At 27.7% G+C, this 20,582-nt stretch overlaps 1 protein-coding gene across 1 annotated transcript; it reads right to left on the minus strand.

Moving 5' to 3' along the window:
* Positions 1-4,091: 4,091 nt before the first annotated feature.
* On the minus strand, positions 4,092-20,016 carry LOC100199929 (ADP-ribosyl cyclase/cyclic ADP-ribose hydrolase). Its single transcript, XM_065814107.1, has 8 exons — positions 18,684-20,016; positions 18,487-18,575; positions 17,722-17,848; positions 17,553-17,635; positions 17,343-17,438; positions 12,980-13,069; positions 8,171-8,248; positions 4,092-4,231 (listed from the first exon to the last, which is right to left on the minus strand). Exons 1-8 carry the CDS (start codon positions 18,990-18,992, stop codon positions 4,168-4,170), a joined length of 936 nt encoding a protein of 311 aa, XP_065670179.1. The 5' UTR covers positions 18,993-20,016; the 3' UTR covers positions 4,092-4,167.
* Between the last annotated feature and the right edge of the window lie 566 nt (positions 20,017-20,582).

The raw sequence follows: 20,582 nt of genomic DNA on the forward strand, positions 1-20,582 counted from the left end.
ATCCATTTTGATTACAGCTTACAAAGGTAACAAACTACATTTCAAAACTTTCCTTTTTCAACGCAAAGGCGCCATTTTGACTTGACACTGGAATAATTATACAACAAAGACTGTACTACAATTTTAAATTATTTTTGGCTTTGTTCTCCCTCCATTCTATTATACCTCCTTAGGCCATGAAAAATCAAAAAGTAATTTTACTATGAAGGTAAAGATGAATCTGTGATGTCGGCAATGAAGTCCTTTAAAGTAAATTTCTTTTTTGTAGTTTTTGACACTGCAATTAAGGTAACGGTACCAGAAATTGACCATGTGCCAGTAATTGACTATTTAAAGGAAAAATTGTTAAAATAAGCCCTACTATAATAGAAAAATTTAAAAAACAGCGGAAAAATACTCTTCTACCATTTGGTTGTACATACTTAAACGCGGCAAACATTTGACAGCTTTGAACAAAAATGCCTTACAGTCGATGTTAATATGCTATGTTCTTATCTATTTTTTTGAGTTTTCTTCCGCAATTTTTTAAGGAGAAGCCGCAAATAAAGTTAATTGACCAGGGGTGGTTAATTACTCAGTTGTGCCTTTGTTTATCTTAACCCATCGTAACACACATGTTTCGTATTTTTTTAAGCAAACTATAATTGTTTTTCTGTTTTTAACATAATAGTTAGATTTATATAATTGATGACAAAGTGGTAAAGTACTAGAACAATGATGCGCCAATTTCTGAATCCATTTTTGTATTGTTTTAGATTCATTATGCCTGCTATAAAAGGTCAATTTCGAAAATACTCCGGGCAGCTGCTGAAAAACATGGTGTACCAAGAATTACTTTAAAATATAAATTGGAAGGCAAGTCACCCATTGAAAGAAAAATGGGACCTCAAACAGTCCTAAGCTATGAAGAGGAAATAGTTATTTCAAACCGAATCCTAAAAATGCCAGAAGCAGGATTCCTTGTAACTGTAAAACATCTTCAAGCGTACAACAGTTGGTGAATGATCTTAGTAGAGACAATCCTTTTACTAACAATTGTCCTGGGAGGACATTGATTCACGGGTTTTTAAGAAGAAATGAAAGTTTATCTAAACGTATAAACCAAAACTTAACAGTTTCGCGTGCATCAGTGACACAGGACAATATTTTAAGGTGGTTCGCCAAAGTTAAGGAATACTTAAAAAAAAAAAAAATTTAATGAGACCAATGAGACCGCCTTTTTTCCTAACCCAAAAAAAACTAAAGTCCTTTCAAGAGAGGGAGATATGACAATGCATCAAAAAACTAATTCAGATGATAGGAAGTGTCTCGCAGCAATGATTACTGGCAATGCCATCCCAGTTTTGTAACACCATTTGTGATCTACAAATATGAGCGGCTGCCTATGGAAATAATACTAAATTTTCTTTCCAGTGAGGCACTAGAAAAAAGTGATTCCAGTTGGATGCAGTCGGAACTATATAATGAATTCTTGGAAAACTTTTTTCACCTTTGGCTTAAAGCAAATAATATAACTCTTCCTGTTATTTTATTTGTTGATAGCCATGTTTCTCATTTAAGTATGCAAACAAATCAGTTCTGCAATCAAAATGGGATTATTTTGGTGGTTTTATATCATTTACATTTTACAGTTTATGGATGTTGCTGTGTTTTGCACATTAAAAAAGAATTGGAAGCAACATGTTCATGAGCGACGCAGCAATCACTTAGATGACTCCATCTTGAAGGAAAAAGATTTTGCTACACTGCTAAATAAAATAGTGGATAAGCATGTTACTCAATTGGTATTGGCCAACGGTTTCCGACTCTATCCTTAAGATCCAATTGTATCGAGGGTTCCAGGAAATAAAAATTACTGTGCAGAATGCGGTGCCAAATGAAAATGTACATTCACGTTTGAAGCATGTTAAGCAGGGATTGTAATTTTTAGATAAGAGTGTAGGAAATAAAAATTGGAATTGTTTGAGCAATCTACAATTAATTGGGAAAAGGATCCATCTGACAGATCACTTTTCTTGTCGTGGAAGAAAACTGAGTTAGAACTTAAACTGCTAACTCCTATAGTTGAAGGCAATGAAGATATAACAATCGCAGGACAATCAAATGTATTATTTCCCATAGTTGAAAGATATAAAAGTCAAGTATATTATTTCCGTTTAAAAAATATAGATTCTGTCTCCCTTGTTGTTGGTAAGAAAAAGCCACAGATGAAAAACCCAAAAGAAAGAATACCCGGTATAGTGTCTGGGGAACCTAACCAATTGTATTTCTAAATGAAAATTGAAAAAAAAAAGAAATCTAAAGACTGAAACAAGAAAGAGGGAAAGAAAGAAAGAAGAGGAAATGAATATGAATAAGAGGGAAAAAAAATTAAAAAAAGAGGAAACTGTATGATGAGCCTGATTCAGACTCATATGTTTCTACTTCTGAGCTAAGTGATGGTGAAGATTCTGAATGGTATAAATATTTTTCAGATGAAGATTTAATTACGCTTAAAACGGATGACTTTGTAATTTTAGAGCATGAAGGGAGTCATTTTCTGGGAAAAGTAGTGAAAGTAGTGGCTAATGGCTACGAGATGCCACAATGGTTCAGAGTGGAATTTCTTCTTATCGTTGGCCAGATAAGGATAAACTTGTATATTTAAGGGAGCAAATATAAAGGAAAATCCGTCCTCCAAACTTATGTTCTCGACGTGGATCATATCTTATACCGGAAAAGAACGTTTATTCGTCATTTCATATGTAATAAAATTTAGTATTTGTTGACATTAAAAATCTTATATATAAAAGTCAAGTTTTCTTTGTTGTGTTCCCGACGTGGGTCATACCTTATACAAAAAATTACCGTTTACTCAATATTTTATTTTTTATAAAATGTTATATTTGCGTTGTATCGTTTAAAAAGTAAAGATTATGGCAAACAATCTTAAAGGTATGACGGTCATACGGAATCTTTTCTCTTAAACGGTTAATTACTGGTACCGTTACCTTAATTCATTTTTAGAAAAATTTGAATAGATGGAAAATCACAACAAACATATTCAAAACCTCTATAATATAACAAAATAAAAAATTTGAAACAGATGCAGTTAAAAAAAAGTGCGAAAATCTGCATTCCCTTTTGACAGCTGATAGCAAGAGTGACGTCAAATTTTGGTGTATTTAAATTTTGTTTGGTAAAATTGTAATCTTAACTCCAATGTTGCCAAAAGGTATTGCTCAAAACAACATTGTCATTGCTAACATTGTTAAAAGTTTTTGATTGACATCATTCTTAATGTATATGTAGCATTGAAAATTTTGCTTTTGCTCCCGGTATTAGAGACTAGCAAAGAAAGGAGCTTTTCTAAATTGAAAATTTCGAAAACTACCTTCGATTGACCCTTTCTCAGGATCACCTATGTGGATAGTTTATTCTAATTCACTCCCAACAAGGCTGAAAGCAACCACTATTAAGTTGGGAGTTACTTGAAAAGGAATAGAGTTATAAAGCAAGGACACGGATGACAGTAGGCTTAAAAAGTTGAAGGTTGTCTGTGTCAGGAAAACATGAAGATGGCAGAGAGTTCAAAAAGGTTGAGTTGCGGGCAAAAAAACTAGACAAATAAAAGTTTTTAAAGCGTGCAAGGACAGATATAGTAAAAGAATGAGACCTTGTTGAATGACAAGTCAAGCAAGAATGAGTTTTAGTTGATGGAAATAGAAATGATAGCTCCTTTGGGCAGCGACCGTTATAGTATTTATAGAAAAGAGAAAGAGAAGTAACTTTACGACAATGGGAAAGAGGGTACGATTTGTAACAATGCGTTTTTGGGCCTTGTCTAGGAGAGAAAGAGCATCATTAGAAGAACCAGCCCAAATATGACAATAGTATTCCATACAGGGAAAAAAAAAGGGGTTTGTGGAAGGTAGAGAATAAAATCAGGAGAGAAAAAATGGCGAGCACGATAAAGAGAAGCAACCTTAGCAATGCTAATTTAGCAATGTGTATGTGCGTGGTAGAGTAAATTTGGGTTTTAGACCGTTGCATTAATGTTTTAACATAAACCATCTGTATTAATTTTTTTTTATATATAAAAAATAAACAACTTTTGTTTGTAAGTTTTCAATAAAAAAGCAAAATTATTCAATAAAATTAATTTTTCTTTGAATTTAAAAATTGTCGTTAATTAACCGGTTTTTGAACTTTCCTCACTTTGCGAATTTTTCTTTGTTTTTGAGCTTCATTCCTAAACATAATTATTTAAATATATAAATTGGTAAACACATAAAGATATAAAACAATTAAGCATATGAGGCATTAAACATTTAAAATGTTTTAAAATATTTTTTTCGTTGTTAAAAATAATGCAAGAATAAAGTTATTATTTCTTGTTTTATTAATAAGTTTGAAAACGTAAACGTCCTACTTTAAAATTAGATACTTTGTAGCAAAAACATAAACAATCGAACTGTTTCAGTTGATTCTTTAAAAAAAAATTATAAAAGCAATGAGATATTTTTGGTGATTGAGAAATTGAACCTGTCATTTCATTTATTTCGAGTTTTGATAAATAGACCTGTATCTTTTTTGTAATGAGAGGCTTAATAATAAGATTAATAAGATTAATAAGAGAATAATGATTAATAAGAGAATTTTGCAAAAAACTAAAAACGAAAAAAAAAAAAAAAATATATATATATATATATATATATATATATATATATATATATATATATATATATATATATATATATATATATAATGCAAGCTCTGATAAAATAAAGAAATTGCAGACCTAAAGAATTTTATTTCAAAATTTAAGAAAAGGTTTAAAAAAAGATTAAATACAACACACAAAAAAAATAATAGTATAAATAAAGGCTTTATAATAAATAATAAAAAATATATAATAAATACGAAAAAAATAAATAAGGAAAACAAAAGTTTAGGAAGAAATTAAATTTTTTATCAAAAATAATATTGTCTCGGAAAAATGCATGTAATATGTCGTATATACATACTTATATCATAGTATATAGATACTTATATCAAAGTCTTTAAAAAACTACATATCAATACATAAAATGAAATGCGGTTAAAAATAAAGATCATTTATTGTAATTAGTCTTATATGATTTTTTGCGAAAAAAATATTATATCTATATAAATAATTCCAAAAAAAGAGGGTTTTTTTGTCACTATTCTGAAATTAAAGTTCAATGAACACACAATGGGCCAGATTTTAGCAAAAAGGTCAAAACGAAAGGTCATTTATTGAGTTTTCAATTGAGTTAATTTGCAGTGGACATGCATATATTAATGACAATGAATGTTTATTTTATAATGCACTTGATCAATTTTGTAAACCCTTTAGGATGCTTTAAAGTCAAAAGGTTGTTAAAATACGTGTGAAAAACATGAAAAACATGTAAATACTAGCAATATATCTGTGACATTTAAAAATATGCTATCCTTGTGAATTTCAAAATATTTATACATTTTTTTCTATAATTTTATAATTATTTGTTAAAAAAAACAGAGATTTTAAATTTTTAGTAGGTTTTTTTACATTAAGACATGTTTTTTACGATTTTTCATGTAAACAAAAACTTTGCGGTACTGGATTTACCGCACCTTAAGATACGCTAAAATGAAATTAGTTTAAGTGCATACTTTTTTTACTTTAACTAACAATTTATAAAGTGATTTTCTGCCCCTCTTGCTTCCCCGGTTGCGGCATGTTGCCAAACGTCTACTTGACCAAATTTTGAAAATTTAGCAAACAATATTACTTTACTAAAGTATATGGGCAAAACGCGGATTTATGGTCTCAGTTCTGTTCCGTAAATTATCACAAAATCTTTTAGCAAGATAAATATTTCGAACTTAAGTTAGTGATAAATTTGGTTAGGACAAAAAAAATTTTTGGTTAAAAAAATTTTATATCAAAGATTTTATATCAAAGTAATATCAATATGTTATATTCTGCTTCTCAAATTTTTTCTCAAATCTTCTCAAATTCTAGAAATGGTTATAAATCCGTGTATTCCACGGCGGAAAATGAAATGCAGTCAAATTTTATCGTATTTCCGTCAGCTTTTAGCAAATGAATATTGATGTAGATACATGAAAGTTTATTTAAAATATACCTTTAGAGCTAAAATTAATTTATTTAAGTCATTTTTATGCTTCCGAAATTTCCAATTTTAATCATTGTCGCATGATAAAAAAAATCGTTGCAAAATGTTATTTTTAACATGAATTTTAGTTGCATAATCGGAATCAACTATTTTAGGCAATAATGCTAAAAACAAACTTTATTAAAAATATAAAAATATAAAAAACTGAAAATATGAAAAAATGAAATATGAAAAAATCAATAAAAATCAAAATATGAAATAAATCTTTGAACAATTTTATGAACATTTAGAGTTCAAATAGAATTATCTATATAATTTTTAAGTAAAATTTAGGTTTGTAAAAAAGTTACTATTTTTATCTTGAAATTAATTTTTTGGCCTCGATAAGATTATCGTTAGGCCAACTCTAAAAAAATTTCGGACTTGTTCAAGGAAAGTTTTTAAAAAACTTTCTCATTAACGATTTTTTTTAAATTTAAATAACAATTTCAAAGTTAAAAAAAGTTGACGAAACAAAACAATTCAAACAAAGAACAGTTTATTTTCAAAACATAATTCAAATAAATATTTTAAACATAACATTGAAAACGTTTTCAACATACAGCAGAATCTTTGCATTCGGAATTTGGATTAATTTGACTTTTAGTAAATATAATAAACTTTCAAGTCCGCGTGAGTTTTTCATCCTGACAAAGGTAAACCATTTGTTAGTTAGAACTTTTTTTTTTTTAAATTTTTTTTAAGACGAGGAGGGGATGGAGGGGGTGGAAGTGAGTAATCCCTTCAAAACACTCACTTATATAGGACTTTTATTTCAAATTGCATATAATAAAATTTAAAATTTTAACAAAAGTTCAAAATTTTGAACGTTTGAAAATTAAATAAATGCGATTCTGTTAACAAACTAATCATTTTCACAGATACCATTAATTTTTGCTCAACATTGATTAAACTTTATTTACTAAAACAAAATAACAACGTCTTGTTTTTTTTGTTTCTGAAAAAAACAAAAAAAACAAGACTGTAGCTAAAAAATAAAAAGTACTAAATGAAGTTTTCTATTATAAGTCATCAGTATTCATACTAAGCAGTTACTGGGTTATAAAGCAAACATTGTCTAGATGGTTAAAAAAAAAAAACAGGATGCTGGTGGTTCCGCATAAGTATTGGAACAAAGCATGTTATACATGCTTTGTTCTAAATGCCTAACACTAAAAAAGGAACTCTTCTAAGTTGAAAACTTTGTATTTTGCTGAAATTTCGAAAGATAATTTTTGAGCAATAATTAAAAGTATTTAATTTTTTTCAGAAGAAAAATTATTTTATTTAAAACAATATCTGGTATTTTGATGAACAACCATATGTTAAGAGTAATTATTTCAAAATAAGTTCAATGTTACTGTAAAAAGTACTAATTTAAAATTGGTAACTTTATCTAAATAAAGAAACAACAGACAATATATGCTTGATAACGCAATATTTAAAATATGTATTGTGTAATATGAACTGTGTCTATGTAATATATAATATAAATATTCAACAAATATTGAAAAAACTTTTGTGCGTTTTATTAATTAAGATATACTTGTACATTAAAAAACACGCAAAACAATTATGTTTTAGTATAATCCAAAAAAGTACATAAGGCGTCGTCCATAATTTGCGTCACGCTTTTGGGGAAGGGAGGGGGAATGGGGGTGGGATAGGACAAAGTGGATTTTTTATCAACGCATACGGATCTTGTTACTAAAGTGTTACAATGTTGTGACAAGGGAGGGGGGCGTAAGGGATCTAAAATCGTCAAATACTGCGTGACGTAATTTGTGGAAGACCCCAAAAGATAATGTTTTAGGATGTTGTTAAATGTTGTAATTTGTGTTTGTATAAAAGCTAAAAAACCTGTACAAATATGTTTTGAGGAAAATTATTAGAACCTTATTATGTGATATTATTTTAACGACATTGTTAAGTTATGTAAAAGTTATTTATTTGAACTGCATCAATATAAAATAAAAAACAGATTTACACTTTTATAAAAATTTTACCTAATAGTTTTTGCATTTGACATTGAAACACATTGCCTAGCATTGGGATACTTAGCACATAACAAAAACAGCGTGTCTCTGTGATAAAAACAAAAAGTGCATTAATAATAACACATAAAACCTAATTATAACATTAACTTTATAAAAACATCGTAAAAAAAAGTAAATTTGGTAACTTTTTACTGAAATACTTTATATTCTACAAAAATACATTTTTAAAGAAAAGCTTATTTAAGTAAAAGCTGGAGATAGTGTGTCAATAATAATATTAGTTTTGGCAGATGTTAGCATCTATATAAATTGTGCTTTCTACAAGAAACTAGCTTTCAACTTTCTATTGTCTTGTAGAAGATTTCCTAGGAAATAACTTCAGAGATCATAAGAAACATTAAGTTGACCAATCGTAGCCCCCTTCTTCATCTATTTGACTGGCTTAGATGTAAACTTAGTTACATTGTTGATTGCATAGAATAGTGAATGCTAGATCTCAATTAATCTACTCATATTTTTTCTTGGCCCTCCCTGATAGTGGCTAACTCTGTCTTTACCTTTTATGGAAAGTAGAACTTAAAAACTCATGTATTAACAGTGCTATGCAGCGGTTCAATGGTGTCCCTGTTAGTGTTTTTGGCATTCATTGTTCAGGCCTTATGAGAAGCCCTTCGTTACGATTTTGGGTTAACAAGTGAAAATTAGTGGAAAGCATAGCTTATTTCTTTGAGTCCTAAGCACTAATAATGATTGGTTGTTCAAAGTGTTCAAGTTCTTTAACAACTTAAAACATGGCTAAGGGACCTCAAATTATTTAAAATAAAAACCCATCAATACCACCTAATTGTTTTAATCTTATACAAATATTTCATCTTTGGATCTCAGTGTTGAAGGCTGTTATCCTTTGATTTTCAAATACTCTAATAGTCAAATGCTTGGGTAAGGTATAGATTTACGTATGAATTTACCTAACTATTTTGAATTCTGGTTTGAATCCTATGACTTGAAATAATTTAAAATCCCCTTTAAGGTGACTTATTTTAACTTACAAAAATTTTTTTAACTTTTATTTTGGGTGCCCCAAGTCTTAACGATCTTGTTACGAAATACTAAGGGATAGCATTTAACTAATAAGTTCACGCTTCCTTCTTTACCAATGAAGGAAAACATACCGAAAGCTTGGATTGAACCCTAGACCGCTTGCTTGTGATGCAAGCATGCTGACTATTGCACCGCGTCCGCTAAATTTCGTTTTTAACAAAATTGAGAGTAAGAAGGTAGAAAAATGGAATAAGTCATATAACCTATAGCTTTTCAAGTCATCTGTCAAACGTTTCCTTTCTCTTTAACACTATTCTTTGTTTTCTAGTAACTCTCAACTTATTAGTGGTTGCTTGCAGTTTTGTTAGAAATGAATTAGCTTCACTCCCAAAAAAGTAAAAAAAACTCGAAATTTTGGTTCATAAAAATGTTTGAGCAGTAAGTTTTGCAAAGTGTGTTGTAAAATTTATCCAACTTTAACTATTAACACACCGTTCCCATTTTAAAAATCACAGAAAAACTGGAACAAAAAAATTGATGGCCTTTGCTTATTAGTAGGTACACGAGTAACTCGTTTTACAGAGCTAAAAAAAGTGATAAAATTCTGTGCCACATTTTTTGAACTATTTTTTTAAGTAGCGTTTTGGCATTTTTTTTTTAAATGTATATCGACTTAGACCATTTTTAAAAAATAGAAAGATGAAGCTTGATTTTAATGTAGTATTTATGTATGGTTGACATATTTAGATTTGACTTTATAGATGTTGAAAATTTAGTTGCTGTTCTCGTGTCAAATTAATGTTGAAGGAATGTTGGGATTTTTTTCAAAACTATCAGGATAATTTTTTATACATACTAAGCACGTGCCAAATTTCAGAAAAAAATATTTAGTTGCAGATACCATAAAAAGTGCCGCAGTTTTGGTTCCTAAAATACCTTTTTCCGAATTCTGTATTTGGGTAGTGGGCATTATTAGATTAAGAACCTCGTGTGACTATTTTGGACCAAAGAGATTGTTATTGACTTAACTCCTATATAATCATATTAATGATAATGTAAATTTTGATATTATTATTACTGTATTTAATATTATAAAACATTGCAATTATTAAATCTAATAAATATCTATTATTAATAATAATGTGTTAGTAATTATTTAATAATCATTATTATTAATAAAAATATTATTAATAATAATAATTAATAATATATTGTATTTTAATTATGCACATTATTTAATTCTATTAATATTAAATATTGTACATTATTAAAATACATTATTATAATATAATACATTGTGTATAACAATATTATACATTATTACTAATAACTTATTAGTAATATTATTACTAATAAATGTGTATAAGTAATAATGTATACATTATTACTTATACACAATTTAATGGTGAATTATGATGATGGACCAAAAATTACAATTGTAAGTTGTAATTATAATGATTATAAATACAACTTACAATTGTAATGTTGTTTGATAATAAGAACAAGTTATTAATTTGTATTAATTCGATTAACTTTAATAATAGTATTAATAGTGATAATATTTATAATATTAACATAACAGCAATGTTTTTAAAATTATTAAACGATGGGTTTTGATATGGAAAAAGGTCTTTATTATTTCTATTGTTGAAAATTAATTTCAATGAATTTAATTGTAAAATAAATTTAGCTATTATTTTAATTATAGATTTATTTATTTTTAGTTGAAGGTATTGTGAACCAATTGCTACGTAAGTGGTATTTTTAACTCTATCATTTATAGATATTTGACTAGACAGCTACAGTAACGTAGTCAATTAAGGTAATTAATTGCTAGGTAGTCTGGTAGTAGTTATCTGAACCTGTCTGTATTTAACCTTTTCAGTTGTTTTTAAAAGACAGACCTACAAACGCCAAATATTAGATAAAAAAGAAAAAGAAAGTTAGAACGAAAACTGAAGTTTTTGACTTTCAGCAACTGACTTCAAAACAATTTGATGACTTAGATGATGTTATGTCTGAGAGAATTGTTTCTAGAGAGATATGTCATGAATGGTATGATACTGAACAATCTAAGTCCATCATGTATAATGGCAGAGTAGAAAAAGTAAAGAAAAGATTGCAAGACAGAATTTATACTATTTCTAACTGGCAACAAAATGAAACAGATTCTGAAGCTATTGATTATTGCATAAAAAAATTCCGGCTTACTGCTGATGTTGTTTTAGGAAAATTAATGTTTTCTTAATGTTAATGTGCGTTATTCTTTGATAGTCATAATGTGTACTATTTTCATAGTTTTTATGTTTAATTATGCCAAAACAGATACCGCAGGTGTTGTGACTTGTAAAAAGGTACCATAAGTGATGAAACTTGAAAAATAGATACAACAGGTGTTGCAACTTGCAAAAAGGTATTGCAAATGATGAAACTTGCATAAAATTGTTGATAGGCGGCTCTGGCTTACCTTTACATGGTGTGTATCGTTAAAAATAATTATTTTACAGTTTATATAACAGTTTAATTATTGGAATTTTAATTTTTAATCATTTGCTAAAAGACAAAACTGAGTAACTAAATACATCCTCTGTTTAATTAAAAATTATTTCTTGTTAAAGAAATTTTTATTACTTCTTTATTTTAAAACAGTCATAGTATTCCATCAATAGCAATTGTATAATATTACTTTATAAGGTTGTGTTGTATTATTTTGTTGTAATGTATAATATTATCTTGGTAACGCAAATTTATTGCAATTTTGATTTCAAACATTTTTTTTAAATTTGGTTGAAAGGGTGCAAATACCCTAATCCAAAAGGAAATGAACGCAACACAGATGAATAGGTAATTTTTAGCATGTTTTTAGTAATAACTTTTTCAAATTTTATAACAATACAAATAATTATAAAATTGAATCATTCTTTTATTTTAGCTTAGATAAAATATATTTTTTTGAATAGTTAAGATGGTGGAGCAGCTACCACTCTGGTTATGCCATGCAATACAAGGTATCATAGTTGCATTTAAATTTTGTTTTAGTAACTTTAGCGCACAATAAAAGTATTAAAGTTTCTTTTTCAGGGGTTAGGTTAAAGGCAGAGCGGGAGGACCATATGCCCCTCCCCCTATATATCAACCTATGCACCACTGGTATATCTTGTAATCAAGTAGAATGTAAATTCAATTTGTTATAATAGTTTTTATTAAAAAAATTTTAACAAAAATAATTTATTTTTATACAAGTTTGTATTAAACCATCACCACCACATCCACTCTAACTATAAGACACACTACTAATGCTTCCTTGGGATGTAAAATGAAATAATAACAACTTTTTGTGTAAAAAAAAGCTGCTACTTTATTTAAATACACACTTTTATGGATGAAATTTGCATTTATTGGATGGTAAAGGTGGTGGTTAAGTGCACCCTTTAAACTCATTAAAAATACCTGTTGACTAGTTACCCACACAAACACATAGTTCTTTCATACACCTATCTTTGATACCAAGATATAGATTTTTAGATCAGTATTGACAAAGTCATAACAATTTTACTAAAGGATAATTATATTTTGACCACAGTTTCTTTAACAAATCCATATATCGAAAAATTGGTACTTAAAACCTTATTAATTTTGGAAGGTATGCTGGATTTAGGTAATTATTTCATCTTTAAAATACTGTATTGAAGCCCTTTCTAATGATATATAACAATCTAGTATAAAATAAATTGAAATATTTCATGTCACATACCTACATATAGATTTAGTTCTTACCTTGGTTGATCAATGCATTCAACTTTCTTAATTCCAGCTTTGGTTGCATCCTGGACTAAGTTGATTAATGTTCCTTCGCCGCATTTTTCTCTAAATGAAACAATCTTATTTTAATTTATAAATATATGCAATCTACAATAACAAAAATATCAATTTTTAAGGATGCATTGAAAATAAAATTAAAGTTGTATAAAAATTGTCCAAATTCATTAAATTTTCAAAAATTCAAGTTGGCTGTCAGAGCCATATGGTATGGCTTTGACAGCCAACTTGAATTTTTGAAATAAATTATAATAAAATTAAAATTACTATTAAACTCAATTAAGCTAAATAATATTTTTAGTTTTATAAATATAGTTCAGCAATTTCAAAATTAAAACTAAGAATTGAAGTTTACAAAAATTTAATTCAATTTGCTACAAATAATCTTACAAGCTTTTATTATAACTTTATGCATATGAAAAAGCGTGGTAATATTGCGTGGTAATATTGCGGGGTAAATAACTTAATGATAGTTAGACTTTTTTTGCACACGTAGTTGAACATAAAAACAAAGTAAACGCAATTTAAATTTCGTGACAAGGCAGGTCAGTCTTATAGAGCTGATTTTCAGCTTCCGTTCACATGAAGAATTTTCATCCCTCCTACCCGGTAGTTAATAGATGAGATCTTGCCTAGGCGGTGTAAGTATTTTTAACTGTAAACTCAATTTTAAAATTTTAAGAGTTTTAAAGAAGAGGCGAGATTTACGTAGTTTTTTATCTTGATTTTTATTTATATGAACTCCTCCTTAGACTAATTTAGATATTAAAAAAATGATAAAAAGTTGCTTTACTTAAACCACTTTAAGCGTTACTAAAATTGCTTAATGCGTACGTTAAACGCGTACGTTAAACGTAAACTGTACGTTGTGTAAAGCTTTAAAGTAAGTCCTGCCTATTTATTTTGTATAAAATTGGAAATCATTATTTTTTTGAAAAGCAAAACGTCTGTTTCAAACATCTAACATCGCTCATTTTGCGCCACTATAAGAAAGTGATTTTTAACAGTTGGAAGAAGCCAAACAATGGACTTTCACGAAGATCTTGACTTTTTTGAAGGTTCTAGTTTTAAATGCGGGTAAGATTTTAATTATAAAACAGTTGTTTTAAAGTAAAAAAAGAATTATTTCTTTAGTGAGCAGATTGGCTAAAGGATGGTCAGCCAAGAAAAGAGTTACAACTTATCTAGTTTTTACGCGTGGAGATTGAGAGAAATTTTTGTTATGTATATTTTGTTATGATATTGGTTTGAAAACAATAATTAATATCAATGCAATAACCGGCAATAATAACCAATATCAATGCAATCACCTGCAATATTGGTTACCTGATATAGGCATGGGATATCATTCAGGAATTAATATGGAAAGAAACTGCCATAGGCAACTTTTATAATAAAGAGCTTTTCATTGAGAAATTAACCAAGTTTTTCCTTGATATTGATCCAAACCTAGCTTCACAAATTCCGTTTAGTCAAAAAAGATTTGATTCATATCTTACAACGACTTATATAATTATGAACGAGCCTATTTTGAACAAAAGTAAACTTTGTAAGGATTATAAGAGTAAATTAATATTACTATAATAAAATATAAATTAAATTAATATTATTGCAATTGAATCTGTTTTTGATATTATCGAACGTTATTCCACACTTTTAATATTTCACTTTAATCAGCTTGTATTTCAGATAAACTAAAATTTGCAAAAGTAAAAATATTTTCAAATCTGATGATGAAACTAATATTTTGAACTCTAGACTTATTATGAAACCTAATTATTTTATATTTTTAATCTCTCGCTTAAATCAGGTCATATTTAAGATAAATTACATTAAAAATGCAAAAGTAACATCAATTTTTTTTCTATTGTTCAAATTTTTTGATTTTTTTGTTGCTGTTTCTTCAATTTAATAACACAAGAAAATAGGTCATTCTAAAATTCTGTTAAGTTTAATCTTTGATATCATTTACTATATAGTTGTTTTATGTAAAAATCATGGTTATAAAGATTTTTCGAAACCAGCTATTAACTTTTTTTTGTTTTTAACCTTATATTTTCCCGTTAAATAAAGAGTACAACCTACATAAATTTATAACTAAAAATAATAATTTACAACTAATAATAATAAATAAGAAAGGAAAAAAACAAAAAAGTTTGAAAAAAAAACAAAAAACGATTAGTGATAATGATATTGTCATCAATTATCTAACTTTTAGTTTTTTTGAATTTACAGGGTAAAAAAGTTTAAGGCTAACATTAATTAATTAAATTACAATTTAACTTTAATTAGGTACTTTTCATAAAATTATTTTTCATTTCCTTTTACATGTTTAGTTGATATAGCGTGTTTTTTGAGCAAGATCATAAAACAAATTTAATTAAAACCTAGATCAAGCTATGTAACTATAAGAAAACAAGAAAGACAACTTACTTGTTTGAGTTAAGATAAACTCTTTTTACTTTAAAAATAAAATCAGCATTTAAGATTTAAGATTGTTTTAAACCCCTCTTACTTCTTTGATTCTATACTTGTTATGTCAAATTTATAGTCTACAAAAGAAATGCTAGCAGAATCATTTACTCTAAAAATAAGAGTGATTACGCCAAATCTATAATGAAAGATATGAAAATGATGGATGTTTTTGAAATAATAGTCTATCAGCATTACACTTTTATGTATCGATTCAGTAATAATCACTCTCCTGCAAACTTTAATAACAAGTTTGAAATAAACATAAATGAAAACTATTATCTAAAACCAAATATAAGTAACTCATATAAACTGCCTCAAAAAATTTAATAAATATGCTGAATATAGCATTGCATATCGAGGACCAAATTTATGGAATAGTTATCAAAAAGGATTCATATGTATGACAAAGTCATTAAGTTCATTTAAGTTTCTAATAAACAAGAAAATTTTTAAAATTTGAGAAGCATTTGTGCTTAAAGGGATACCAAGTAATTTTAATTATTTTAGTATTTATTTTATTTGATCTTTTTTTGATTTACTGATTAGCGCAGCAGTTTTATGCCCATTAGGGTTTTTAATTTAATATCTATATTCTATTGAAAATGTATAAAGGGGCTCTATGAAAAGATTGCGATGACGTATTGTCATTTTCATCTTCTTTGAGCCCCTGCCTGTTTAACTTTTTATTTTATAAAGATCACTGTAAAAAAAGAAAAGTGTATATTTTTTGTTGTATATACAAAAACGGTGCATGTTGACAAGATTTTACTATCTTCTTTGTTCTACGGACATTTCTTGTAAATATATGTTGATTATTTATTGTAAAACAGCAAAATAAATGTAAAAATAAAAAATAAGCAAAACATTTTTATGCTGTTTTAAAATTTTAAATAGCCTTACTTTCTATACGGCCTTAAATTTACAAGTGATTTTTAAGTGGGTCAATTATTGATGCCTCAACATCTTAAATACATTTTTTTATTTTTTAAAAAACCTATTAAACGGTATAAAGAGTTGTAAGCTGTGATTTTATTTCTTTATCATTTACTGTAACTAAATAGTACCGTTAGAGCTGGTACATTCTACCTCAATAATAACTTTATTTTCTAGATAATAAGCAAAAAAGAAAAAAAGTATTTTTTTACTTTATTTAAATATAGAAGAGCGTGGGGAGAAATTGGACACGTGAACTTTTTTTTAGGGTAATATCTTTTTTATTTGATGAACTTTTTTTTAGGGTTTTTAATTGCAATATCTTTTTTATTTGATGTATAAACTGAACCAAACGAGTTTTTACGAATAAACCTTCTTTTTAGGCACCGATTCAATCCCCTTAGGTTTCCAGACGATTATAATTTTCTGCTTTTAGAGAAACTATGCCATTGGGGTAAAGTGGGACAAGTGTGAGTAGAAGTGGGGCAAATAAATTTAAAACAACATTTTAACACAAATTATTAAATAGAAACTGATAAAATCATAAAATCACCTTATCGACATAGAAATGTTCAAGAGCTTTCACCAATCGAAATAATCAAATGTCGACAGGTACAAGCGAAGCATTAATATTTCTTTTTTCTGTCCCACTTCACCCCAATATAAACACTTTTTTAAGATACATTTCAAAATTAGGGTTTCTAGCGCACGCAGGGAAACAAAACAATTTCTGCTAAATAGAGGGGAAGAAATTTAATTGTTTACATTAAATAGTAGTACTTAGGCAACACTTCTAATTAGAAATTTCAGGCTTTCCCACTTCTCCCGCGTACTAATTCTCCCCACTCTCCCATACTATTAACTTTTTTACTTTTTTTATTCTATAAAAAAACAACAGATGAAAAATTCTTACTTTGGTTTTACATCAAGGTCATTAACCACAACCACTACTAATCGGTTTACTTGTTTCATTTTACCCATTGTTGGTAACTCTATTCTTCCAAAATAACTTGAAATAAAAGTAAATATTACTAAAAGATTTTTTTATAAAAATTACTTTTATTTTAAATAGATTATAATAGTCAAAACAGTTATCAAATAAACTAATTGTTGCATTGCATACCTCTTATCGTAATATGCAGTGAAACCAGAACTTGTGGTCCCATTTACCATAACATAAGCCGTTCCTTTAGCATTTTCAGCAAACTTAAAAATAAAAATTGGTAAATAAGAAAAATGAAGACTTTTGAAAAACAGTCAAAGACAATACTAATTTCTTTAAAAGGGCTTACTAATCTTGATGCACTTGCCCAAAACGGATCTCGGTTCTTAAATGCACAATCATTATCGCAGTTGTTATAGTCGATCCCGTCTTTACAGTTTTTACAACCACACCACTTTAGATCGTTTGCCAGATAACTAAAAAAGTTAAAAACTCAAAATGCAATAACCAAAGTAAAATTATAAACTGGAAATAAATTTTTTGCTTCAAATAGTCGACGAAAAACACAACGCTACGTTATTGTTATACTCAATATTTTAGACAAGATATTTTAGCAAATAAAAAAACTGGTTTTTAATTTTAGGAATGTGAAATTTGATTAGGTAATGACAGTTTAAAAATCGTTTTATAACACATAAGGTACTTTCATTTAACTAACATTTATTAAGTCCCACGAATGAAAGTACTATAAAGCGTCAATAGGCTTTTGAAATAGGTGGTTCTATAAAAATTTTATTGAATTTCTATGAAAATTTTATTAATTTTTAAAAAAATTACTCTCAATAGAAATCTTTTTCTTTTTTTGATTGTTTTTTTGTTTTGTTTATCATTTAGTAATAAAACAAAGTATTTTCAATAGAAAAATTAACTTATCTGAAAAAAATCTGTAAGACAAAAGAATACAACTTTTAGAAAAAAATATAATCAAAAATCGAAAATATTTTAAAAAGTATAAACCAAAAAAAGATTTTTTGTGGCAGAAATTCTTTAGAACTTTTTTTAAGCCAAAGACAGAGTTTTGTCTGTTTATAATCATAGCATTTAAAATAATCACCCAGGAAATGTGTCCTCTAATGTATATAAATTGCTTTGAACGGCAGTGTATTCGTGTGCAATGTATCGAGTTCCTGACCAAAATAAAGCCTAATATGAATTAAAAAGAATTGTTATACTTTTATCTCATTTTAAAAAAAAAAATTGAGAATTTTTAAAGCATTTTTAGAAACAAAAACTTAGGTATAATAAATTTACCTGATCAGTCAATGGCTTTTTGCTTGCAGCTAACTTAAAGAATGGTTCATAGCTTTTTTCTGTAATTTCATTACCTTTACAGGTATCTTTTGAAGCAAAACTATTAGAAAACGAGCTCCAAACTTTTGCGCAATCGACGTCAATATATAATGCCTGATTATGATTTTGAGGTTTTATTTCCTCAAATTGAGCGCAGCGTCCTAAAATGATTTCTTTAATACCTGGAGTGGAACCTTTATACTCCCATGGTTTCATTCCACATACAATTGATAATGTTAAGAAAAAGGAAAAACGCTCTAATGCTTTCATATTTATATTTATATAACTAAAACATAAAAAGAAAAATAAATAAAATTGTTTAAACTCTTCCTTTTTTTTGTCAAAACAAATACCTGTTATAAATACGCGCCATTACAAATACAATCTTCAACCATTTTAGAAAATACTTGCATATTGAAAAAATATGGAAACACTTGTTTATAAACAAACACGTACCAATAATTATCATTTGCAGGGTATTTAGAAGTTCCTACATTATTTTGTTTTACCACTATACAGATATCAAGCTCTCAGGTTGATGAACACGTAAACAATTTTAATGATGTTTTTTTTGAAATTTTTTTTTGACTTTACTTTTAAGAAAATTTTTAGTTATCATCTTTTTATCATCGTTGATAGTTATTATTGATAAATAGTGACTAAACAATGATGACTCAATAACGATAATAACGACGTTATCAACGTCATCGTGGTGACACTTGAACTTAAAATTAAGCAGCCTTGGCTCTGTGGTTAGAGCAATTGCTTCAGAATTGAGAGGTCCCAGGTTCAAACCAGCTCTAGCCTAATTAGCAACATTGTAAAATAAAAGACGTAAACATCCTGCTTTTCGCGATGTTCTATGACAAGATCATTTGTTTTTTTTGGAGCACATTAATTACCTGACAGAATACGAAAAAAACTAAACTATGCAAGTAACTCATCAAATACTTTCAATTTGCATTTATATCGTGCAAAGTTTGAAAGATAATCACTGTTTAACTCTTTTAAGTCATTGTAAAGTATCAACTTATTACATTATATTTAATAAATTGTATTTAACTTACACTGCAGCAAACATTAGATTTTTTGCTAATGTCTTAGTAGCTTTATACCAATATATAAAGTAATGCTAAGAGTATTTTTTAGATCTAAATCCTTTTCTTTGAGTTTTCACCGACTTCTCACCTTGATTAACCAACCCCTCGTTGTACTTTAGAAACCTCTTTTTTTATATTTTCTTACCTTTATATTAATTAATAGTTTGTTGATAGACCAAAGTAAACTTATAACCAAACTAACGCTTTTTTTACATTTTAAAACATTTGAAAAATCAAAACAGGTACAAACAAACAAAAACACTCAACACCATTGATATAATTGATATACATTGATTTACTATATTATGTATAAACACTCAACAACATTAGTATAATATATTGTAGATCATCCCGATTTTTATCGCTTCATTTGTTGTTTATAAACATCTGTTTTACTTTCTGGATTTTATTTACTTAAATGTAAACAGTTTGCTTCACTGCATCCGGTAGTGCACGCAATTATTATTGTTTGCTGTTTTATTTTTAGAGGCGCTTATAGGAGATGTGCAACTTTTCATGCACCAATTACAACTTGATGCAAGCAGATAAATGTTGAAATACAATTCAACAGCGTTCAAATTTTTAATATTCTCTTGAAAAAACATGCCTTAATAATCTTTTGTTATTTCATTTTTAGCTTCTTTTATTCTTGCTTGATTTCAACTATTTTTGTATGCATTTTTAACTTGTAAACATATTTACAGAGGGCGATTAATAAAATTATATTGATAATAAAGTTGAGTTATATGTAATTATTTTT

Source organism: Hydra vulgaris, chromosome 12 (genome assembly GCF_038396675.1).
Source record: "Hydra vulgaris chromosome 12, alternate assembly HydraT2T_AEP".
Classification (NCBI taxonomy): Eukaryota; Metazoa; Cnidaria; class Hydrozoa; order Anthoathecata; family Hydridae; genus Hydra; species Hydra vulgaris.

Coding starts and splice junctions, on each gene's coding strand:
- LOC100199929 (XM_065814107.1), bottom strand. CDS start 18,992: ATGAAAGCATTAGAGCGTTTTTCCTTTTTCTTAACATTATCAATTGTA. Junction 17,636..17,721: donor GGGCAAGTGCATCAAGATTA/GTAAGCCCTTTT, acceptor TTTATTTTTAAG/TTTGCTGAAAATGCTAAAGG. Junction 13,070..17,342: donor GACCTTGATGTAAAACCAAA/GTAAGAATTTTT, acceptor TGTTTCATTTAG/AGAAAAATGCGGCGAAGGAA.